General features: G+C 40.2%; 1 protein-coding gene across 1 annotated transcript in view; it reads left to right on the top strand.

The window, feature by feature from the left end:
* The window catches only part of tmem121ab (transmembrane protein 121Ab), a 47,402-nt gene extending 33,314 nt beyond the window's left edge, over positions 1 to 14,088 (top strand). The window contains exon 2 of the mRNA XM_005935416.3: positions 11,312 to 14,088. Within this exon, the coding sequence (XP_005935478.1) occupies positions 12,140 to 13,084 (945 nt within the window). The 5' untranslated portion in view covers positions 11,312 to 12,139 and the 3' untranslated portion in view covers positions 13,085 to 14,088. The remainder of the gene's footprint in view (positions 1 to 11,311) is intronic.
* The last annotated feature ends 6,818 nt before the right edge of the window (positions 14,089 to 20,906 follow it).

Genomic DNA, 20,906 nt, shown 5'->3' on the forward strand with positions numbered 1-20,906 from the left:
GCACGGCAAACAATTGTCTAATCCTGAGTGAAATATTGTTTTCCATTTCATTATCATAGAAAACAGGTGCAGCCTTCAGCAAACACCGTACCCATGAGACTCATTCAAAGCTTTGCAACATTTTGTCAAATACCGCTTCAGTCATAATAGAAAGCACACGAACAGAATCTAACAAAGATCCTCTTTCTCTGCCAAACTCCTCTTAAGGTAAATGATTTTATATTCCATTTTAAAAAGCAATCATCCTTAAAACTGGGGACATTTCTCACATCATCAATAGATTTTCTCCACTTACTTCATGGCAAATTATTTTTTAAGACTGAACGTTAAGATTAAATGACTTGTTGAAAGTGACAATTTTTCCTGTTTTTTTCCTCCCCCCTCTAATCATGAATCCCTAGCTGCTAATATTTAAATCAGTTTCTTCTGCAAAGGATATCCGATTTAACTCCTTGCTCATTAGCAACACTTCAAATCCTCCCTGTATCACATCTCTTTTTGCTTTTTAGTCGATCCTGTGGAACAGCAACCCTTGCTCCCTTGTCTCATTCTCCCTCTCCTTGCTCTCTAGTTGCTCTTCCCCCTGAGGACAGCGCATGAAGGTGACTGGCCTTGCCCTTTTACCTACCAGCGCATATCTGTTTTATGCAAAGTAGTAGCAACAGCAGGTTGAGTGGGTGTTTAATTGAGATGGACAACAAAGTAAGCTTTACTGGTTACACCGGAGAGAACTATCAGGATTGTCACTTCCTACATTTTAGCCAGTAACGTAATATAGGACCTGTGAGGGTTTGATGTCTTTGGGATGTCATTTTCTCCGTAAGTGGGATAAAAGCAAACAGAACAGTGCTTGTTCTGGAATGAAGCATGACTGGAATGAAGCCACCTCCCTTAGGGTGGCCAGATTAGAAATTGCAACACTGAACACACGGGGAGGAATTGCAAAGCATGGTAAAAGAGTACGCTGAAAAAGGGAGATGGGAGCGAAAGGGGGTTGGGTTATTGGCACAAAGATTAAATGGATCTCCCTGTAAAACTGCTGGATGAAAATCACTTCTTTCCCTGGTTGATCACACACCCAAATGATCGTTACTGAAATAAATATGAGAGTTTGGATCACATGGGTAAATCAATATGCTTGTTAGACTCAGAGACATCAGAGAATTAAAAGCTAGAGGAGTGCGTAATAGCGTGTTACCATGGTACAGCTTCAGTGCCATGCCACAGATGTTTGTCTGAGTCTGTGTGTTTTTGTGTGTGTGTGTGTGAAGAAGTGGGGTAATGATAATCACTGCGGTACTTTATGCCCTTTTGTGGCCCTCAATTTGAAAAATTAAAAGGGAGTCACACTATTGCTTAAAGGGACAATCCAATTATCAGCGTGAGAGGAAGGAAAAGTGCTTGAAGGTGTGCCTTAAGAAAAAACGTAATTATTCAGGAATCACTAATTGTTATTGCTTGGCTTTAGTTCCACAAAGCCCAAAGCTGGGGGATTTGTGTGCAGGATGGTGCTGCTTCACTGACTGCCATTTGGGAATTTTGGAAAACTGAGAGAAAATGAGGGGCTATATCTTTAGGGATGAGGATGCGTTTCTTTGATTAAAACTGACAGCAGCATTAGAGGTGAAAGCACACTTGGGTATAAGGTATATTTTGCAGGTCAATTCAAATGTCCTAAATCACCAGTATAACCAGCAATATTATTTTTGGAAGATCAAGTTTGAACAGAGAGCAGTAATGTTGAGACCCAGTGGATTTTTCTCATTTTGTTCTTTGGAAATAATGGAAAATGGGGTTCTCGTTCCCTGCAGACAAAGTATAAGCTTAAAAATGCCATGCAAAACTGGCAGAACATTGCATTTTCACCTTAAATCTGTTTTTATATTAAAAATGTAAAAAAGAAATGGGATCACTTGCATTGACTTTCACTATGCACTTCAGAGACGTTTTAGTTTCTTTCTCTTCATTTTTTTAGTTTTCAGTTTTATGACCCACAACTTTAGTGTTTGTTTAATTAAATTTAACATTTACTTTGGCAGACAGCTTGGTGTATCCCGCGTGGTATAAAGTGTACTTGTTTCTGTTCTGCAAACAGGAAAAGACTATAGACTAAACTAACTACGTAATTTCATTCTATGCACTGCTCTGTATTAAGCACAATATGCTTAATTGGATGCACTTCTTCATTACACTCTATTCCACTTCCTGTCAGCTGCCAGTTGAAGACAGGTTACCATGGTTACCCACCCTCGTTTGAGATGAACCAAGTAATGATTAACAAATTTCAAAGTAAAGTATATTATGCCTTGCAACATGAAGCCAATTAAACTCTCAGAATGAAGAGTTATTCACATTAGAGCTCAGCTGCCTTGATCATAGTCCAGCAATAGCCCACATTTCACTGTGGGATATTTATGCTGCCATAATGTCCAGTGCTGCTTTCCTATAAATATAATGGCCTTTGCACAGTATCAGTCACACATTGAGGTTCCTGACATATTAAAATATCCATATACTCATTAGTACGTGACTACGGAATTTTACAAGGAAAACTATTCTACAGCCTCTAACACACTATTTCAAGGCCTTAAACTTCAAGGGTTTGGGTGTCACATGTTTGACAGACTGAGGCTAATTGAGAGGTGGGGTATAAGAGTACAAAGTTTTAAAAAAAGAAAAGAAAAGAAAAAGAAGCAGAGAGAAAGAAGTGAACATTTTTTTCCCGTGGAATACTTTTGCTCAGCTTACTTTTTCCTTTGTCTAAAAACTTAAAGCTTTATATGTTGCCAACATTTCATTTCATCTTAAATTAGATTGTATCTACTACTGTATATGCAATACACTAACAAACATGTTGGCATGATTTTATAGTCTGACTGCTATTACAGAGGCTACTAACAATACAAGGTGGCAGGGAGGTGCAGAAGTCAAACCTGTCAACTCACCACCTAGGGGCCCTGTTGTGTGGTGTTTTCATGTTCTCCTTCTGCCTGAGTGGGCTCTCTCCAGGTGCTGCTCCCACATGCATGCATGTTAGTTTAAATGGCAAATTCTAAATTCACTGCAGGTGTGAATGTGAGTGCGAATGGTTATTTGTCACTTTGTGTTAGCCCTGCGAATGAGACTGGTGACCTCTGTACCCTAACTTTCACCCTGTAACAGCTGGGATCAGCCCTAGCACCCTCAAGACCTCGCAAGTGGCAGAAAGCAGATGGATAAAGTTACAATGATATTTGTTATTAACTTTCAAACTGTAATTTGATATCATGTTCATACAAAGGCAAAAACTGAATCTCACTCAGCTTGAGTTCCGCATGAAGATTTGGATCCGTGTCTCTGAGGCACTTTGATATGTTTGAGGTTTTTACTTATTGCCTGAGTGATTAGAGATAAATTATCTCGATGTATGACTCGTCTCACTCGCTGTACTTGCACTTACTCCCCAATCTCTCCAATCCGTGTGGTACCTATGGTAACATCTGCACCCACAGTACAATAGAAAAACACTATCATCAAGCTTTTATTGACTTGGCACTTTTGCCATCTATATTGTGAAACACCAATTACTTCGACACATTTAAATTGCACTGAAATCAAATTTTCACCAATATTAGTCACACTGAGTAAAAATAAATGCTGTAAGCAGCACAAAATTTCCAGACCTACAATTTCTCCTTCCATAAATGATGTCTGTTAGCTCAGTTTCCTGTTGGAATGATCCAATTTCATTTTTATTATGTTTCGGGTATTATTATTCTTATTTTTTAATTAATTTTTTTGTCTATTTCTAACCAAAAATCAACCAAAATTTAATGGCGAATATTCCTTCTAAATTTCCAAGTACTGCAGTTTACCTTAATATCATGATACTGCATCCGTAATAGGAAAAAGTTTTATTGATGTTACACAAATCAGTTATTGTTTAACTTTGTTAAAACGAAAAATGATAGAGATGGGCGGCATAGCGGATCAGTGGATAGCACCGTTGCCTCACAGCAAGACGGTCCAGTCTTGGGCCTTTCTGTTTCCATGTTCTGCATGGGTTCTCTCCAGGCATTCCAGCTTCCTCCCACACTCCAAAAACATGCATGGGATTAGGTTAATAAGTGATACTAAATTGGCTGTAGGTGTGAACGTGAGATGAATCATTGGCTGTTTATATATGCTAGCCCTGAGACAGACTGGCTACCTGTCGAGAGTGTATCCTGCCTCTCCACCCTGGTTAGGTTCCAGCGCCTTGCGACACTGAAATAGATAATCGTTAGAAAATGCATGGATGCATGGATGACAAAAGACTAGACCTCAGAATTCACCAATCAGAGGGAATTAATCAACGATTGGCTCTTACTTCTGCCAGAACTTTGAAAGTAGCACAGTAATGCAGTGTTTACATTTAATATGATCCCTGTCTAAACTGGTTATAGAAGAATTACAAGAATATCAGGTTAAGATGTTTGACGGTAATGACCATTTAAACTGCATCTTCTTTGGACGGTACCTCAAGTGTCTTGTGTCTTGCCTTACGTGTATACATTAGGCAACCAGTCATCTTCGCCCCCTGTGTCAGTGACTAAATGCTGGGTGGGATGTCAGAGGGCTGCTCTTCACTTTGATGATGATTCACTGTGGCATGGTGCCTTTGATCCTCTCCCCAGCTTTGTGAATAAAGAATACACTTTGATTGACGCTGCGCACATTATGGTCGTTTGAGAGTTGGCAGAGGAGAAAAAGACATGTCTGTCATGTTGAAAAGCCCCTTGTCTCTGCTGCTAAGGGCCAAGTTGGAGGAAAAACACTTTTGAGCTGCTTTCAACATCTAACCCTATACAATGCCTATTATTGGAGCCTATCCTGCACAGCAGCTATCTATCCTTTGTCATGTGCAGCATGTTTGATTCAATAGTGTTTGATCAACACCCACGGCTATTTAAAAGCAGAGACAGCCCAAATACAGATTGGGTTAGTTACAGTTATGGGCTGAAATGAACCTTCAGTGCTTATCACACACACACAATGTGACATGGCAAAGTAGAATAAGGATCAGCCTTAATCAACCATAATGGGTGATAAAATGAGCTTAGCTACTGCTACAAATCACAGCCTTCTTCTTAGTTTCAGATCCTTCTCAGTATTCTAACCCAGTGCAACCTTATAAGCAATCACAAGCATATTATACAGGGATAACAAGAAAACAAGAGAATAGCGATATAAGAGCAGCTAGTAACGTACAAACCTAGTGTATTGTGTTTTGACTAACTGATGTCTCTGCTTTGAATTGCACAAAATAGATGGAAAAGGACTAAACCTGCCAAAAATGACAACAGAAAGCAAAATAAATGTGTTCACAATTTGAATTCACCACCACAGCAATTCATTAGGAATAATAGAAATACACTGTAAATAATGTATCGCACAAGAGCTTAAGCCTCTGGTGGTTATAGAACATTGTGTCACACGGAGTCTTCAGCGCAAATGGGGAAATCAAGCAGTCAGCTTTGAATGCAGCTGGGTTTGTTATTGGTCCCAGTAGGGAACGTGAGACACGTTTTAACATGTATTCAGGGATCTGGGGATTTAATACCTTTCTGTGTTATAATCAGCGCAGGATATATTCGATCAGTGTGTGGTTACCGAACATTGTGAAGCTGTGAAATACGGGATAAAGGTGTGACCTAGAGATTGCAATCCTTTCAGCAGCCTTTCAGGCAAGAAAAGATGGAGTTTTCTGAGAGCTTTCGTGCGTTTGCACGTGCTCACTCACATACACAGTGCATGTGTGTTAAGTTACTGTGTGTGTGCACAAGCATTTGTTCAGCTGAGCTGTGCTGAGCTGTACCCTGTGTACTGAGAAAATTCAAAGCAATCTGCTATCTCTCCTCAACCTAGCCAAGCGCTGACTGTAACACAAAGGACAGCGCAGAACACCTGCTGAGATGATGGAGATGGCTTGCAGCCAAGACAGCATATGGGTCTCATTCTGGTCCTAATGAAGACAACCTGACATAAATATCGGACAAAACGGCCCACTCTCGAGACCTGCGCTGTCCCACTGCAACGTTGCTGACATCGACGTAAACATTTGATCATCCTTGAGGTTTTGAGGCAGGAGGAAGCAGAGAGACAACGAAACTGGCAGTGTAATGCGATATGTTTAATGCATAACAATACAGTTTCCAAAAAGCATAAACAGCTCAGTGTTCTTTGAAACCTACAGGTAAGGGAGAACGCCATCCACTGTCGCAGGATGAAATGTTTTTGCTGCTGTAAACAAGTGCAAGCCCACAACCTTTACTGAGTGTATGAAGTGTCAGAACACCTCAGTGTTAAAAGAGAAGCTTCTCGGAGCTTGAAAGACTTTACTTTTCTCAAGCTCTGAATCTGTGTCAAAAAAAAAAGACAAACATCAATCCAGCAGGAACATGGGTAATTAAGCGAAGTCAGAGCTTGAAAAGGTTCTGTTTTCAGGCTCATTTTCAAAAGCAGCACCTGCACACTACACCATTTAAAACGAGTATAGGGTTTTGAATTGATTTTTTCTTCTGTTTTGTTTTTTTCCACATGGTAGAGAGTGAAAGAATCCTGTGCCAAAGTGCTGTTCTTGCAGCTGCACTGCCCTGTTCTTTGGCTTAAACTGACCTCCTTCACTGATTTTTAGGACAAACAGAACAGCAAAGCAAACATGTCACTTGATGCCCCAACCTCTGGTCCTGTTGTGATCAGTGTGGACGTCTGCAGCCAGTCAGAGAGGCTAACTGTTAAAATAACTGCCTGACAAGGAAGCTCTGGCTGTTTAGAGAGATAATGGCCTGGACCACAGACACAATAATAGCCTCCCTCTGTGAAGAAATGTTGTCCTGCCAGTTCACAGCCCCCCGTGGTCCCTATTTATAGTAAACCATAATTAATACGCAGTATAATTGAAGCCTCTGAGTAGAGCTGAAACATACAGACTCCTATAAATAGAGGCCCCCTGCGCCAAAGGGAGGGGAGGAAAAAGTCATGCAGAGATGTGAAATCGCAGCTGTCAAATCTCATATCAGTGGACATTTCTTTTCTTTTTTTTCTAATTCAGCGTTAACTAATCTTCAGCCTTGAGAAATACATTATAATTCTGAACGGAATATGCTAAGCAGAGCAGTGCGCCTCTGTCATCACTTCACGCAGACAAAGAGATTTTTTCACAGTCTGTGGCAGATGGGATTAATAATAATCTAATATTGTCAAAGTTCATCAGCTTCCTGCTTCGTAGGGCGCACCAGCAGCAACGAATCACAGCGATGACATCTTGGGATCCATGTTTCACAGCTCAAGTCATAATTCCTCCAAGGTTCAAACCATCCAATTTGGCACTCTCATATTATCACTCCGGCCGTAATCCGTTCATTAGCGAAACAATCTCAAAGTCTTTTTTGATAATTAATGGCATTTAAATCATGATTCGATGTACGGTATATGTGGAAGCAGTCTTCCTTATAGCATGTTAATGATCCACAGCATTCTGCTAATCAGTCAATTAATCACCATCTTATGAATTTAATCTCTTACTTAGGCCCTGTTCTACATAATGGGTTTTAAACATTCAAATCCATGCTTGGATTACAAATGAGGCGCACTCTGGTACCGTGCACTCAAACTGGGCTTCCACTGGCAGTCCTTGATTTGACATGTTATTAGATAACATGTTGTTTTTGTATTCTTCAACGAAATGGGGGTATAACCCAGTGCACCCATTTAAATTCTTGCAGGGGTGCCATTAAAGCTGCATTTTTCTGTATGTGCTTTTAGGGTGTACACGGTGCAGTTCATGTTTTCTAAGGGGGGTATTTTCTGATGAAAAACAACCTCTCTGCAATCTTTGGATCTCATTCAAAAAGCTCAAAAGCCCATTTTTGCTTTAGTGATTTCACACAGCGGGTGTGAAAACAAGCTCATGTTTATTTATGTCATACTTAAATCTCTCATATCAAGAGCACAGTTAGTCAAACTAGGAGTAAAGTCCCAGTTTCTAAATTACAATAGTAAAGTCCACAGTGGTGGATCACTTTTAATGCATGTCTCGATTGGCTTTTTGCAAAGAAGGCAATCAATATCACTAAAAGGCTTGCCATTGTTTTGCTAAAGTGGTCAGAAAGTGGCTTGGGCAGGAAATTTAGGCTTTGACTTTCCATTTTTGTTAGAAACACAGTTGACATATTTGAGGTTGGAGTATTTCTTGTTTTAGTGTTTTTCCAACTTTGGTTCTACTTTCAAAGGCAAACTTTTATTTAAAAAAAAGACAGTTTAAGAGTGGCTGTTGAAAGCACTGCTTTTACTAACTATTTTATATCATGTAGGCTGTGTGAAGGGCAAAGGCAGTACCCAAATGCAGGACAAAACAAAGAAAATCAAACCTTCAGCTCAACAAGGACCACATACTGCAAGTGAGGACACAACCAGGAGGGACAACATAACAAAGAGGAAAGGAAGACTTAGAGAATATATACATACTAGGTAATTAGGGAAATGGGAAAACAAACACTGAGACTAAGACATAAGAATTTGACAGAACTAAACAGGGGCATGACTGGAGAGACAGAGACATAAACGAACAGGGAGACTTTTCACAGGAGATGCTGAGGACAAGACACAGAGACAAAACTAGGGCACGAAAAGAAATTAACATAATCAAATATGAAACCATCAACTAGAAATATAAATAACAAAACTCTGAGGCACTAGGAGAGTACATCATAGACAGAAGGTCACGGGACTCAAACATAAACCGTAAAGACCTATGATTGAACATGTGCACAGAACTATAATACAACGATAATTAAAAATGAGAAAGACCTAGAAAAAACTCAAACTCAAAACACTTGGTCAATAACTCAGGGACCATGACATTTTCATAATGATTTACTAATGCATTATACACTCAAGTTGCTATTTGTGTTAACGAGCAGTTGAACAACCCACTACCACATCTTAAACTGCTCATAAACCCAAACATCAGGTGGCTGTGGGAGAGCGAGTCATCTACTAATTGCAAGGTTTGTGGGTCAGTCCTCTGGCTTCTCCAGTCTACATGCCCAAGTATCCTTGGCCAAGATGCTGAACTCCAAGTTCCTCCTGATTTGTTCATCAGAGTGTGACTATTGTAGATAGAAAGCACTTGGAGAAAAAGTGGCTGTATGAGTGTGTGTGAATGAGACATGTTGTATGGAAGCACTTTGAGTGCTTAAGTAGAGTAGGAAAGTCCTATTTACCATTTACATCTAATCAGTCAGCTCAGTACTTTAAGGATGTAGTAATGCTTTAGTTGCTAAAGTTCAGAGCATTAGATGATTTATGTGACTTCAAACGTGGCATGGTTGTTGGTGCCAGACTGGCTGCTGTTGTAATGCAATTTTCCTGCCTCCGCATTCACCAAATCTCAATCCAAAGGCATACCTTAGGGATTTGGTGGGATGGGAAATTCACATCATGTGCAGCTTACAAATGAGCAGCATTTGTGTGATACTATCATGTCAATATGGAGCAAAATCTGTGAGGAATTGTTCTGGCACTTTATTGAATGAATGTCAGAAGAATTAAGATGGTACTGAAGGCTTGAAGTGTGTAGTACCAAAGAATATATATGACCCAACAACCTTTAGGTATCCAGATTTGGGAGAATACTAAACAAACCAGACAAAACCTACTCATCAATAACATAGTAAAGTATATAACTGAAGACTGAGTATATGACTGAGAACATGAGAATTCATCAGTTCACGTATTACTTCTTTATAACAAAAGAAAAGAAAAACAATCAATATCGGCTGGTACAATCTTTTTCATTTCTATGTTATTTTTTTATTATATTGACATTTGTTGAAAATTTAATGATGCAAAGTAAAATCACACCAGTTGTGTTTTCTGTTTTCCTGACAATAACAGGATATTTTCCACACTGCAGAAATTTTGAGTTAGACTTGCGTTAGCCAAACAACTTTTGTTTGTACGAGCAGCACATATTGAATGTTGCAGTCGTGTCTTGATTTGAAGCATACTTGGGCTGACAGAAACACTAATGTGATTTATGTGCGTTCTGCCTGAAGGATCCAGTGACAGGAGTAGGCAGAAATGAACAGAACAGAACAGAGCGACAGATAAACGCTAGTTCCCGCTCAATGTGAAACTCGACAAACTCAAACTGATTGAGACGTTTCTGCTCAATTAGCACATTTCACTTTCTTTTCTCAAACCTCGATTTTTCCTTTTTTTCTCTTTTCTCCACGCTAATATTTAGACTTGTTGAGTTATTTATGGATGAGGTCAGTGCAGAAGTTAAGCTCCTGCTGGCTAGTTAAGTGCTTGGCATCTGTTTTTTTTTTTTTTTTAATTTATTTATTAATTTTTTTATTTTTTTATTTATTTTTCACAGATGAACACACAGCCTCCCCAAACCGAACCTGTCACACGCTCCGACACACACATCAGCTCAAATATTAAACAGGTCAAAACAGAAACACCTTGAAACATCATTCAGCAAAAAAAACAGAGTGTGAAGAGTAATTGTAACTGGAGCTTAAACTGAAGGTAAAATGAAACATGGACAGGGTTATTATTATCAATATCATTCATGATGCACTTTTTTTACACAGAGAACGCATGAATGATAGCTGAAATCTGTTCTGCAGTCACTGAAACAAAAGTCACCGTAGCCGCTAAAAAAATCCTGCTGCATACATGCTGCAATCGCACTTTCCTCGTTTCCTTGAAACTGCACCGAACTGACTCAGTATATGTGCAGGAAATGAACTCTTTGCCGTCGTTTATCCCATTTACCCTTGCCTAGGAAGAAAATGCAGTGCCAAGCAATGTTTAAAAAAAAAAAGAAATAAATGAATGGGGAAAAAAATGAAAGAAAGAGGCGTAGAGCAGTTAGCTACTGTGTGTGACTTTAAAATTGGCTTCTACAAGTTTCTGTAATAAATCCTCTATTAATTTAGCTCCAGAATTAAACTACAGGGTATTATGGCCCCAAATATGCTGAATATATTAACATTTCCACGGAAGCATATTAAGTCGTGCAACCAGATGTCATGTGAGATATCACAGACAATAGAGAGGAAATAACATCCTGAAGCAGTTTTACATGTGCAATATGCTCTGTCCCATCAATAGTGAAACAGGCTATATTTGAGCCAAGCTGACACATTACTTGGCTCCTCATATGTGGAAGGCCGTTGGCAATGAAACTGTGTTATATGGCCCAGTAGTGCTGACAGGTTTCTTTCTCCTTCTCCTCTACCCCCCCCACCCCCCTCTTTATTTCTTCCTTCTTTAGGCTTTGGAGAGGCCGGCACGTGGCAAGAAGAGGAGGGGGTAGGATGGATCTTCAGCCCGGTGTAAGAGCCTCCCCCCGGGGAAGCCGGCGTCAGACGCAAGACCTCACGGGCCGTTGACCTGCTGTCTCCGTGATTTATGGCGGCTGGGGGCCTCTGGCCACTGCAGACTCCTCTCCTCTCTCTCCTCCACTTCCCTTCACGCACACTGCAGGACTGCAAGGAGCCACACACACTGCACCACCGTCCACAGGAGCATTCAAAAAGGGATTCCTCGCACATGCCAAGCTGCACCACAAGCGTGCATATATCCACTGCATACAAAAATAAACACCCCCATAAACATTCCTACACTGCGGCACCGTGCCCCGCCATCCAGTCACATGTCCATTAGACAAAGCCTGCTCTCAGAGTCGGCTCCATTTGACGGCGTGTGGATTACGATCAGTTATGGTGTGTCAGCTGTGGAGCCCTTGGTGTAGCTACTGCTCAGGGGCAGAGCTGGATCAATGGAAGTGCGTTGAGTAACGAGGAGATGTCCCTGTTTTCGCGTGGTCTGAGAGCAATCAGCAGTTAGCGTCGTACCCCACACAGAGCTCTGCTTCTACGTTGCAATAATCATCGTCCTCTATGGACTATTAGTGCAGTGACTTATTTTATTATGAAATAAACTGTAGCAGGACATCTGCTCCTGTGCACACAACATCTGTCAGAGCACCTTAAATACCATTTTTCTCCCTCCAGCCTTAAAGGTTTGGAGTGTCCAGACTACTTTATTTTTATTTTCACAAGCTGTGGCCTGACAGTGAGAGCCAAGAGGTGCCCTCGCCATGGTGTTGCCACCCCCAGACAAACGCCACGTTTGCCTGACCACCATCGTCATCATGACCAGCATGGCCTTCATGGATGCCTACCTGGTGGAGCAGAACCAGGGTCCCAGGAAAATTGGTGTGTGCATAATAGTGCTAGTCGGGGATGTGTGCTTTCTCATAGTACTACGATATGTGGCAGTTTGGGTCGGTGCTGAGGTGCGCACCGCCCGACGAGGATATGCCATGATCCTGTGGTTTCTGTACATCTTTGTGCTGGAGATCAAACTCTACTTTGTCTTCCAGAATTGCAAGGCTGACAGGAAAAGTCTGGAGACAGTAGCACGGAAAGCATTGACGTTACTATTATCCGTGTGTGTGCCTGGGTTATACTTAGTTTTAGTGGCTCTGGATAGCATGGAATATGTGAGAACTTTCCGGAAGAAGGAGGACATGAGGAGTCGTCTCTTCTGGGTGGCTCTGGATCTTCTGGACCTGCTAGATATCCAAGCTAACCTGTGGGAGCCCCAGCGGACAGGCCTGCCCATCTGGGCTGAGGGCCTGATGTTCTTCTACTGCTACATCCTGCTGCTTATTCTGCCCTGTGTGTCGCTCAGTGAAATCAGCATGCAAGGGGAGCACATGTCACCCCAGAAAATGATGCTGTACCCAGTCCTAAGCCTGGTCACCATTAACGTGGTCACTATCCTAATACGTGGTGTAAACATGGTGTTGTTTCAGGACAGTCGGGTCTCCACAATCTTCGTCGGGAAGAACGTGGTGGCCATCGCGACCAAGGCCTCCACCTTCCTGGAGTATCGCAGACAGGTGAAAGAGTTCCCCCACCCACAGAATGCAATGGCACTAGAGCTGCAGCAGAACTCAGTCAGCCACACACAGCCACTGCCCAACGCCACCAGTTTGCCACACGAACCCTCACCGGCGCAGGATGTCATCGACACATGACCGCCAGCGCTAGACTCAGCAACAGTACAAAATAAGTGAAAGCTCTAGGAGTGGAGGACAGAGAATAGAGAAATCAGCTGCATGACAGGATGATATTCTGCTCTTGTCAAGCCCACACGAACTGCTGTGAAACCATAAAAGAGATTTCTAGCATCACCTGCCTGTCAGAATATACTGTAAACCTACACTTGACTGAGTGCAGCGAGCAGACTTTTCAAGTCAAAACAAAAGTTTTTATCGTGCTGTTGTGTTTTTAATTGTCTCAAATGTTTTAAAAGTTCAAACTTTATTTAGAGACAATCTCCACACTGCTCTGACCAGTGACATTAAGTCGTGTGAAATGGACAGCTGGTTCCCCTTCAGTGAGTATCTTGCTTTTTTTTTTAAAGGTCACTTTTATGACAGTGCATCTGTGGCATTTCCTTTGAATTCCAGCACCAAAGGACATACCACTCAGCGTGAAGCACTGATGGAAAAGAGGAGCAGAGAGTGACAAGGGTCATTCATGAGAGGCGATCTGTTCTGGCTATCTGTGCTAGAGCAAGGTTGATGGCTTCTATGTTTGGGTCTGCTGAGGAAGGTTCTCTGTGGGAAATGCTACAGACCAAAAGTCTGATCAAAGCACCGGTGCAAATCACTATACCATCCACTGCAGGCATCCCAGAGTGCGTTAAAGTGAAACGATATGTGTTTGTGTGCATGCGTGCACGCGAGAGTGTGTATGGCTGAAGGGCTTGCGTATTGACCACGGGAGGTTTAGCCTATTTCAAGCTGTTTTGGAGCAGATGAAAGTGTTTGATGGGTGTGACGAACTGCAAATGAAACAAAAATATGTAGATGTCAGAAGCGAAATAAGACGATGGGGGAAAGATACTCCTTGTTTCCTGTACTGTACATTCCTTTAAAACTATCTCAAGCCTTGAGAATCCCAAGTATGCCTCACAAGAGAATTGACAAACATAAAGAAATAAAATAACACAGAAAAAAGACATTTCAGATGTTATTCAGTTCATCATTATTATTATTATTATTATTATTATTATTATGTACATTCTTTACATGTTGGAGGTCAATGATGTTTTAATAAAAGTAGAAATTAATAATAACAAGATGGTTGTTTCTTTATTCGGTGCTGAGTATAATTAAATAAATATAGGGTTTTTTTATTCAGTTAAAGATTATTTGGTGCTTGTGTTATATTTTGAGAGCAACAGCTTTCTAACATCAACATATTTTTCACAAAACAATCCACACAGCACATAAATATTTAGACTGCGCAGCCTTTTTCTGGGATCTTGGAGCATTTTGTCCCTAAGGCTACCAATTTTGGGGGAATGCAGTCAATGAATTTATTCTCAAAATGTGATAATAATGTATGAACCTTTTGTCGGTTTCGCTCTTTTCCTCCCAGTTCTCATTATCACCTTACCTTCCAGCTTTTTTTTAAATTTGTTTTGTTCTATTACCAGTTATCACCTCTGTATTGACCGGGTATCAGTTATCAAACAAAACTTTTTTCAGCCAATGAGAAGCCTTCGTGTCTCCATAGAGACTTGTATCAAAGGATCTGGGTGTTTCAGAAGAAGGTGGAGAGGTCAGCCACATGAGGAGATTCATTTTTTACCGTCACCAGGTCATCTAACTTCTGTTAACTGCTGATCTCAGCTCAAAGGGACACACTCTCAGACGCTGAGTGGCCCAACTCAATTAACGATAACTGTCATCCGCAGAGTCGCAAAGAGACTGAATGGCATTTTCTTCTTACAGTTTTCAGAAAAAAGGTGAGAGTCTGCGTAAAATTTTAATAAAAAGGAATACATGGTTTTGCAAAGTACTTAAACTTAATTGACGGCAACATGTTGAAAATGTTGAAACTAAGAAATCTTAATGCTCTCTGATTTTTTTATGCCAGTAAAAAAGTCAGTGCAAGGACATGTTTGCCACTGTGTTGCATCACCTCTTCTGCTAACAACACTCTGGTAAGCGTCTGGGAACTGAGGAAACCAATTGCTATAGTTTTTAAAAGCAAAATGGTTTCCCATTCTTGCTTGATGTCGAATTTCAGCCGCTTCTTTTGTCATATTGTTTTATTCCATGATGCATAATAGATTTTTTTAATTTAAAAAAACATACTTACTCCATACCCGGTTCTCAAATTGTCCTTTGCGCAGGTAGTACTATTTTAATAAAGATAAATCAGATTGAAATAACTGCAAAGACCAAGATAAATATTTGTATTGATGGTATTTAAGCTTAATTACAGCTTAATTCAAAAATGGCATTGGCTAAAATTCCAATTTGAAATTACTATTTGCTAGCAAGGACACACTCCACAAATATGAATGAAAAACAGTTATTGATAATGAAGCAACAAGGTCAAAGGCTGCGATTTGGGCAAAGCCTCACTGAGGATTGACGGGACCTTTGAGAGAAGGTAGAGAAAAAAGCAGGGAAGGTGTGGCACAAAAACAGGAACACAGAGGTGTTTTGCACAAGCAGCAATTACAGGCGTATGAAATTCAGATCAATTATCTGTGGAAAGATGTAATTTGCTTTGCCTGTTGCGTTACTACAAATCTCTTGCAAAGCAGCGGTAATAATTCTAAAACTCAGGTAAAATTGTGCTTGCTTTGCAAATTGGTACAAGTTGTACTGCATGTGCTTGCATACTGACTAGGGCCTTGTTTTAGCAAAATATACAAAATACGCAAAAAGGCAGTTTTCCAACTACTGTATGAAAAAAAGCAAAAGCTATTTGCAGAAATGCTTAATTACTTTCCGATTTCCTGTGTTGTTACTTTAGATTCATTACTTAATACAGAACGCAGGGTTCGTATGTGACTTACGGTATTAGTTGCAAACTGACAGTCTCTTCTCATGGATTCTCCTCTGTAGAAACATATTGATTGTTCTTGCTGGTAGAGTATGAAATATTTCTGAGACGTGGAGCACGTCCACTTCATTCTGGTTGAATGTTTTCTGTTCAGCTCCTGTCTGCATTATTAAGGCTGACAAAGAAATGTTAACTTTGACATGGTGCGTTATTGCTGTTATTGGCAAGCCAGTTCTTAATCTAATGGATCAGGTGACCCTGAAGCATCTCTTGGTTTTGGTGCGACTGGTTCAGTCTGCTGGGGGACCTCCCATCATGCATTGAGCAGTTCTCCTTCACTCTCCATGTATTTATGTGCCACTGTTGCATATCAGTAACTTTGTGATTCCTGTCTTGTAGCTTGTACTGTTTGTTCTGTTATGCACATCTGTGCTTTTTTCTCTGCCCCTCACACAGCAAATTGTTGTGGAAAATTGCTACCCTCCATGGGCCTGAATGTGCTGAAAGATACTTCCTGTTAAGAGAGATTTTTTCTCAGCAGTTTAGTCAAGTGTTTACTTTAATTCCTTCTTCAGCATTTTAGGGTGTTTATGTAAAAATAGATTAACTACATCTCCCACTGTTTGAGAAATATACTATATGCTAGACCTGCTAGTGTGTTAGACTAAATTATTTATAATCATAAAAAGCAATCATTTGTAGCATATTTAATCAATCCATTATGAAATTATTATGAATTTGGTGGAGGGAGGAGGCTTGTCATCCATAAGCCAATGTGCTCCTAATGACAGTGCCAAGCCAAGATAAATGGGGAACATGGGAAGGGTTGCAAATGCCCAGGAAAGGCATTCGGTATCAAATCTTTGCCAAATAAAATATGCAGATCATTGACAATGAGACTTCTATACTGGATCTGTTGAAGCCTGGGTTAACAAGACTGCCACCAGTGCTGCTGATCAGCAGGGTGTCAACGGAAGCTGTGCTATTGTTAGGCAAAGACAAAGGAGGAGAGGGGGAAAGCATGCTCGGATGGAGAGAGAGAGAGTAGGATGTCATGCAGGAGGGCATGCAAGAGGGTTGGTGTGACCAAAACGGATTGAAGGTTGGGGTGAGACAGAGGCACATGATCCTCTGTGCCAACCCCAAAGACATCAGCCTGAAAGAAAATTACACTGAAATATGTCGTTTCTCATATTTTTGCAATCAAAGCGTCAAACATCACTTCCTAACAGAGACGAGCCAGCTAACTTTTTTTAGATAGATGTGGTAGTAGAGCGGCGCTAAAAACTACTACAAAAGTTTACACTCAACAACTGGCCATTTCAACAAAATTAATTGTTTGTAGTCTCAGTAATAGCTCAGACCCAACAAATCGAGGCAGTCAGCCACATATTACAAGCTCAGCCGCAAAACCACTGGAATTATTTCCGGACAGCACAAACTACAGCAGCAGCAGATTTTCAGGCATGTTTTGCAGTAAAAGCTTAACTTTACTTCAAACCTAAATACACCCACCTCCAAAACATTTGTGGAGGTTGCACTTAAAGAAGGCTGACAACATCAATTTCACTGTGGCGTAATGTGGAGGATAAGTTCAGTTTTTGGCGTCTAAGAATTTAACTTTAATCCTCAAGCCTTCTGGAGCTGAAGAAAGCACGAATCGTAGGGAGGTTGATGATTGTCATCGTTTATATTTTGTTCCAGTCACAGCAGCCTATAGTCCTTGCACTGTAGGGTGTGCAAATTATTGCATTTTTAATGGGAGCTAGTCTTAGTTAAACTATCCTGCTTAGGAAGCATCTATCGCAGCTTAAAGACATACTGTACTTATCTTCTGTTTCCCACTGCAATGAGGGATCATTTTCACATTTTAACATAACATTTTGCGAGGCACCAGCATGCTAATACACATGCTAGGTGAATCTGTCTTGCGCAAACAGTTTGCGGTAAAATATCACCTTACACTGTTTACTGACAATCACCTGTCACATAGCGGAAGAAATATAACTCCCCCCAAATCAATAATCCTTCAAAATCGTGTCACCTTACACTCTTTAATGTCATATCCAGCTTCCCACATTCACAGCACGCTTGTTAGCAGGGACAGCGGTTAATCGAGGTTTGACACCGCTCAACATAAATAAGGGGATTTCAAACATCTAATTACACACCTCATGTACTGCAAAATTAATTATTGCATGTAAACAGACCATTACTCTAAGTGTTGGAATGACACTGCTGTTATTTTCTTCAATTTGAACAGACTTCTAGATGCCTTGTTGGCTTTCTGATGCAACTCACGAAATGAAATCTCCACTCGTGTTTTTTACACGGTAGAGTCAGAAGAATGAAACCGAGAACGAAATCCTACATTTAATTAAAAACATCCTCCTGAATATGAACATAAGCTACAGAACCGTTCCACGGTACTAGAACTTTTATATGTATGTCCAAATCTTTTTTCTTTCTTATTGTTAGACTTACAGCATAACAGCATAACAGCATAATGCCGCTATTGTTTGAATAAATCTTGTCAGCGCAAGTGGTTGGGGTGGGGGGAAGTAAATGGCAAACTTGGGAATAGAATAAATTACCTGTGCCTGCCTCTGCAACAGATCACCTTTCCGAGACCCTCTGAGCGAGAGACTCATCTATAAATCACCAAGACTGCACATCAGGAATGTAATTGTGCTCTCTCCATATGTAATAAGTTGGTAAAAGTGCCTTTTCTCTCTCTGCATCTGATTTACTGTGTATCCACGACTTCCTGCAGCACTTAGTCTCAGCTAATTTAAATCAGAACCAATAAGATGAGCGTAGCATTACCGGTACTGCAGAATTTCTCTGAACCACCTTTGTATTTGCTGACTTGAAGGAGTTTCTTCTCCGGTGGCTCTTTCGGTGTTTTACTTGTTAGTAAATGTCTCTGTTCTCATTCCATAGTCACTTCTGTGGCTACACAACGCTGCTGCTGCACACCCCATTGTGCACAGTAATCTGTATGTAAATCACTCACTGACTCCACCATATAACTGCACTGTATTTATTGCCCACTGGACAACAAACAGTCACCTTCAGTCTTGCAGAATCATGCTAAAAGTTTTGCAAGTATTTGTTTAATACTTAACATTTGCTTAATTCACAATAGAACATAAAAAACATCAGATTTTAAAACTTGGAAATTTTGCTATTTCATGAAACATTTTAGCTCGTTTTGAAGTATTTTGAAGTCATTTGGTAGTAACTTGTCTCAAAATAGCCAGGATAGGGGCCTGGCTGAACCAGACCTTAACTAAATGAAAACATGACAAAATAAGCATGAAATACAACAATGTTCCTCTTTCTTCTGGTCCATCAGCTGGTCTCCTTATTTTTCAGGTGTTTCAGTCTATTGGTAAAAGAAGAGGGGATGCCACACACTAAAATATGGATCTATCCCAACTTTTTTAAGACATGCTGCTGCCATCAAAGTCGAAATTGCCGTTTTTTTTTCTATCAGTTAAGTTTTACATTTGATGTGTTTTCCATGTTCTGTTGTGAATAAATATGCGTCTGTCCCTGCATTTCTCAAATTGGGGTTTGTGCCTCAGATATTCATCTTTCTATCAGAGGCCAGTTTGAACACTTTGTTGAAGTCATCTAATAAACTGGCAATTAAACTAGATTGCAAGTCAACATATTCATTCAATGATTTGTATTGCCTTTAATGGAAACGTTTGACAAGAAAATGATTGGATATGTTTTTCATTTCATGGCTTTACATAATTTTTATACCTTCTAATCCTTTTTTTTTTTTGACAAAGTAAATATTACCGTATTACCAGAAACTCTAATGTTGACTTACAAATTCATGAAATTTGATCTGCTTTCATAGGCCAACAGCAGCCAGTGTTTAAATAAAGGTTAGATAATTGTTTGTTTAACTACATGCAGCCAAAGTCCACTCAAACATAAACCAGAAAAACAGTAAAAATATTGTCCGTTGCATACAGATTCTGCAAATGAATATCCAGATAACTGTTCATAGAAATGAGTCAGACTTAAATACGGATACAAACACGCAGGTTTCTAAACTTACTGTTGAACATTTAAAGCCTAAACTGTGAAAATAGGATTTAACCATTTCCATAGCCACCCAATCTGTAAGCACATGCCCCCTCGTGTTAAACAGACACACGGCCCAGTGAAATTCTCACAAAAAGCCAGCACTTTGCTGCTACAGTAGCTGGTGAACACACTGGAGCATTTAGCAGCTAAAGAGCCAGATATTTCCCTCAGGAGTTCATGGAAACCAAAACAAAATTTCAAAGGAAGTGAATATTGGACTGCTTGACATTTGTAAAGTGGACAGAAATGCACTTGTAAATGAGCGCTAATGCTGATCAAGGCTGCTCTGTGTTTAAGCATGTTTACTGTAGTAAGAGGTGAATATGCCCGTCACAATGTGAAAAACAGATGTAAGAGGAAAAAAACACAGCAACTGCTACAAAGGAACACCTAATAATTACTTAATGCTAGTGTCCTTGTTCAAACAAATACAAATTAATTGCACTTAAATACACAAATAGAGGGAAAAAATGAATGGAAAAAAAGAAGAAATAGTTCTGATTTATTTGTTAATCACTTAACAAGCTGAACAAAACATAATTTTCCAACAAAGGAGGCTGTACCCCATTGTGATACCCTGAATTATGGATGTGGTTTCTTCTGGCAAAAAAAGAAAAGAAAAGAAAGTGATGTATCTGAGTCAGCTTTCCTGTTTTTATTTAAAATTAGATTTGACTCTGGGTGTGAATCTATATTTCAGGCAACAAATGAAAGCCTTGGACTCCTTCCAACACTAATGTGCTCTTTTAATGATTGATCTCTGCAGAACGGCCTAACAAAAGTCCTCAACACTCGGTGATCTATTACACATACTGATTCTAACCTTGATTAAAAGGGTTCAATGCTCACACGCCATTAGTGGATGTTTCTAGGTGGTCTTAT

Source organism: Haplochromis burtoni, unplaced genomic scaffold (genome assembly GCF_018398535.1).
Source record: "Haplochromis burtoni strain Fernald_Lab_line unplaced genomic scaffold, NCSU_Asbu1 Contig_92, whole genome shotgun sequence".
In the NCBI taxonomy this organism is placed as follows: domain Eukaryota; kingdom Metazoa; phylum Chordata; class Actinopteri; order Cichliformes; family Cichlidae; genus Haplochromis; species Haplochromis burtoni.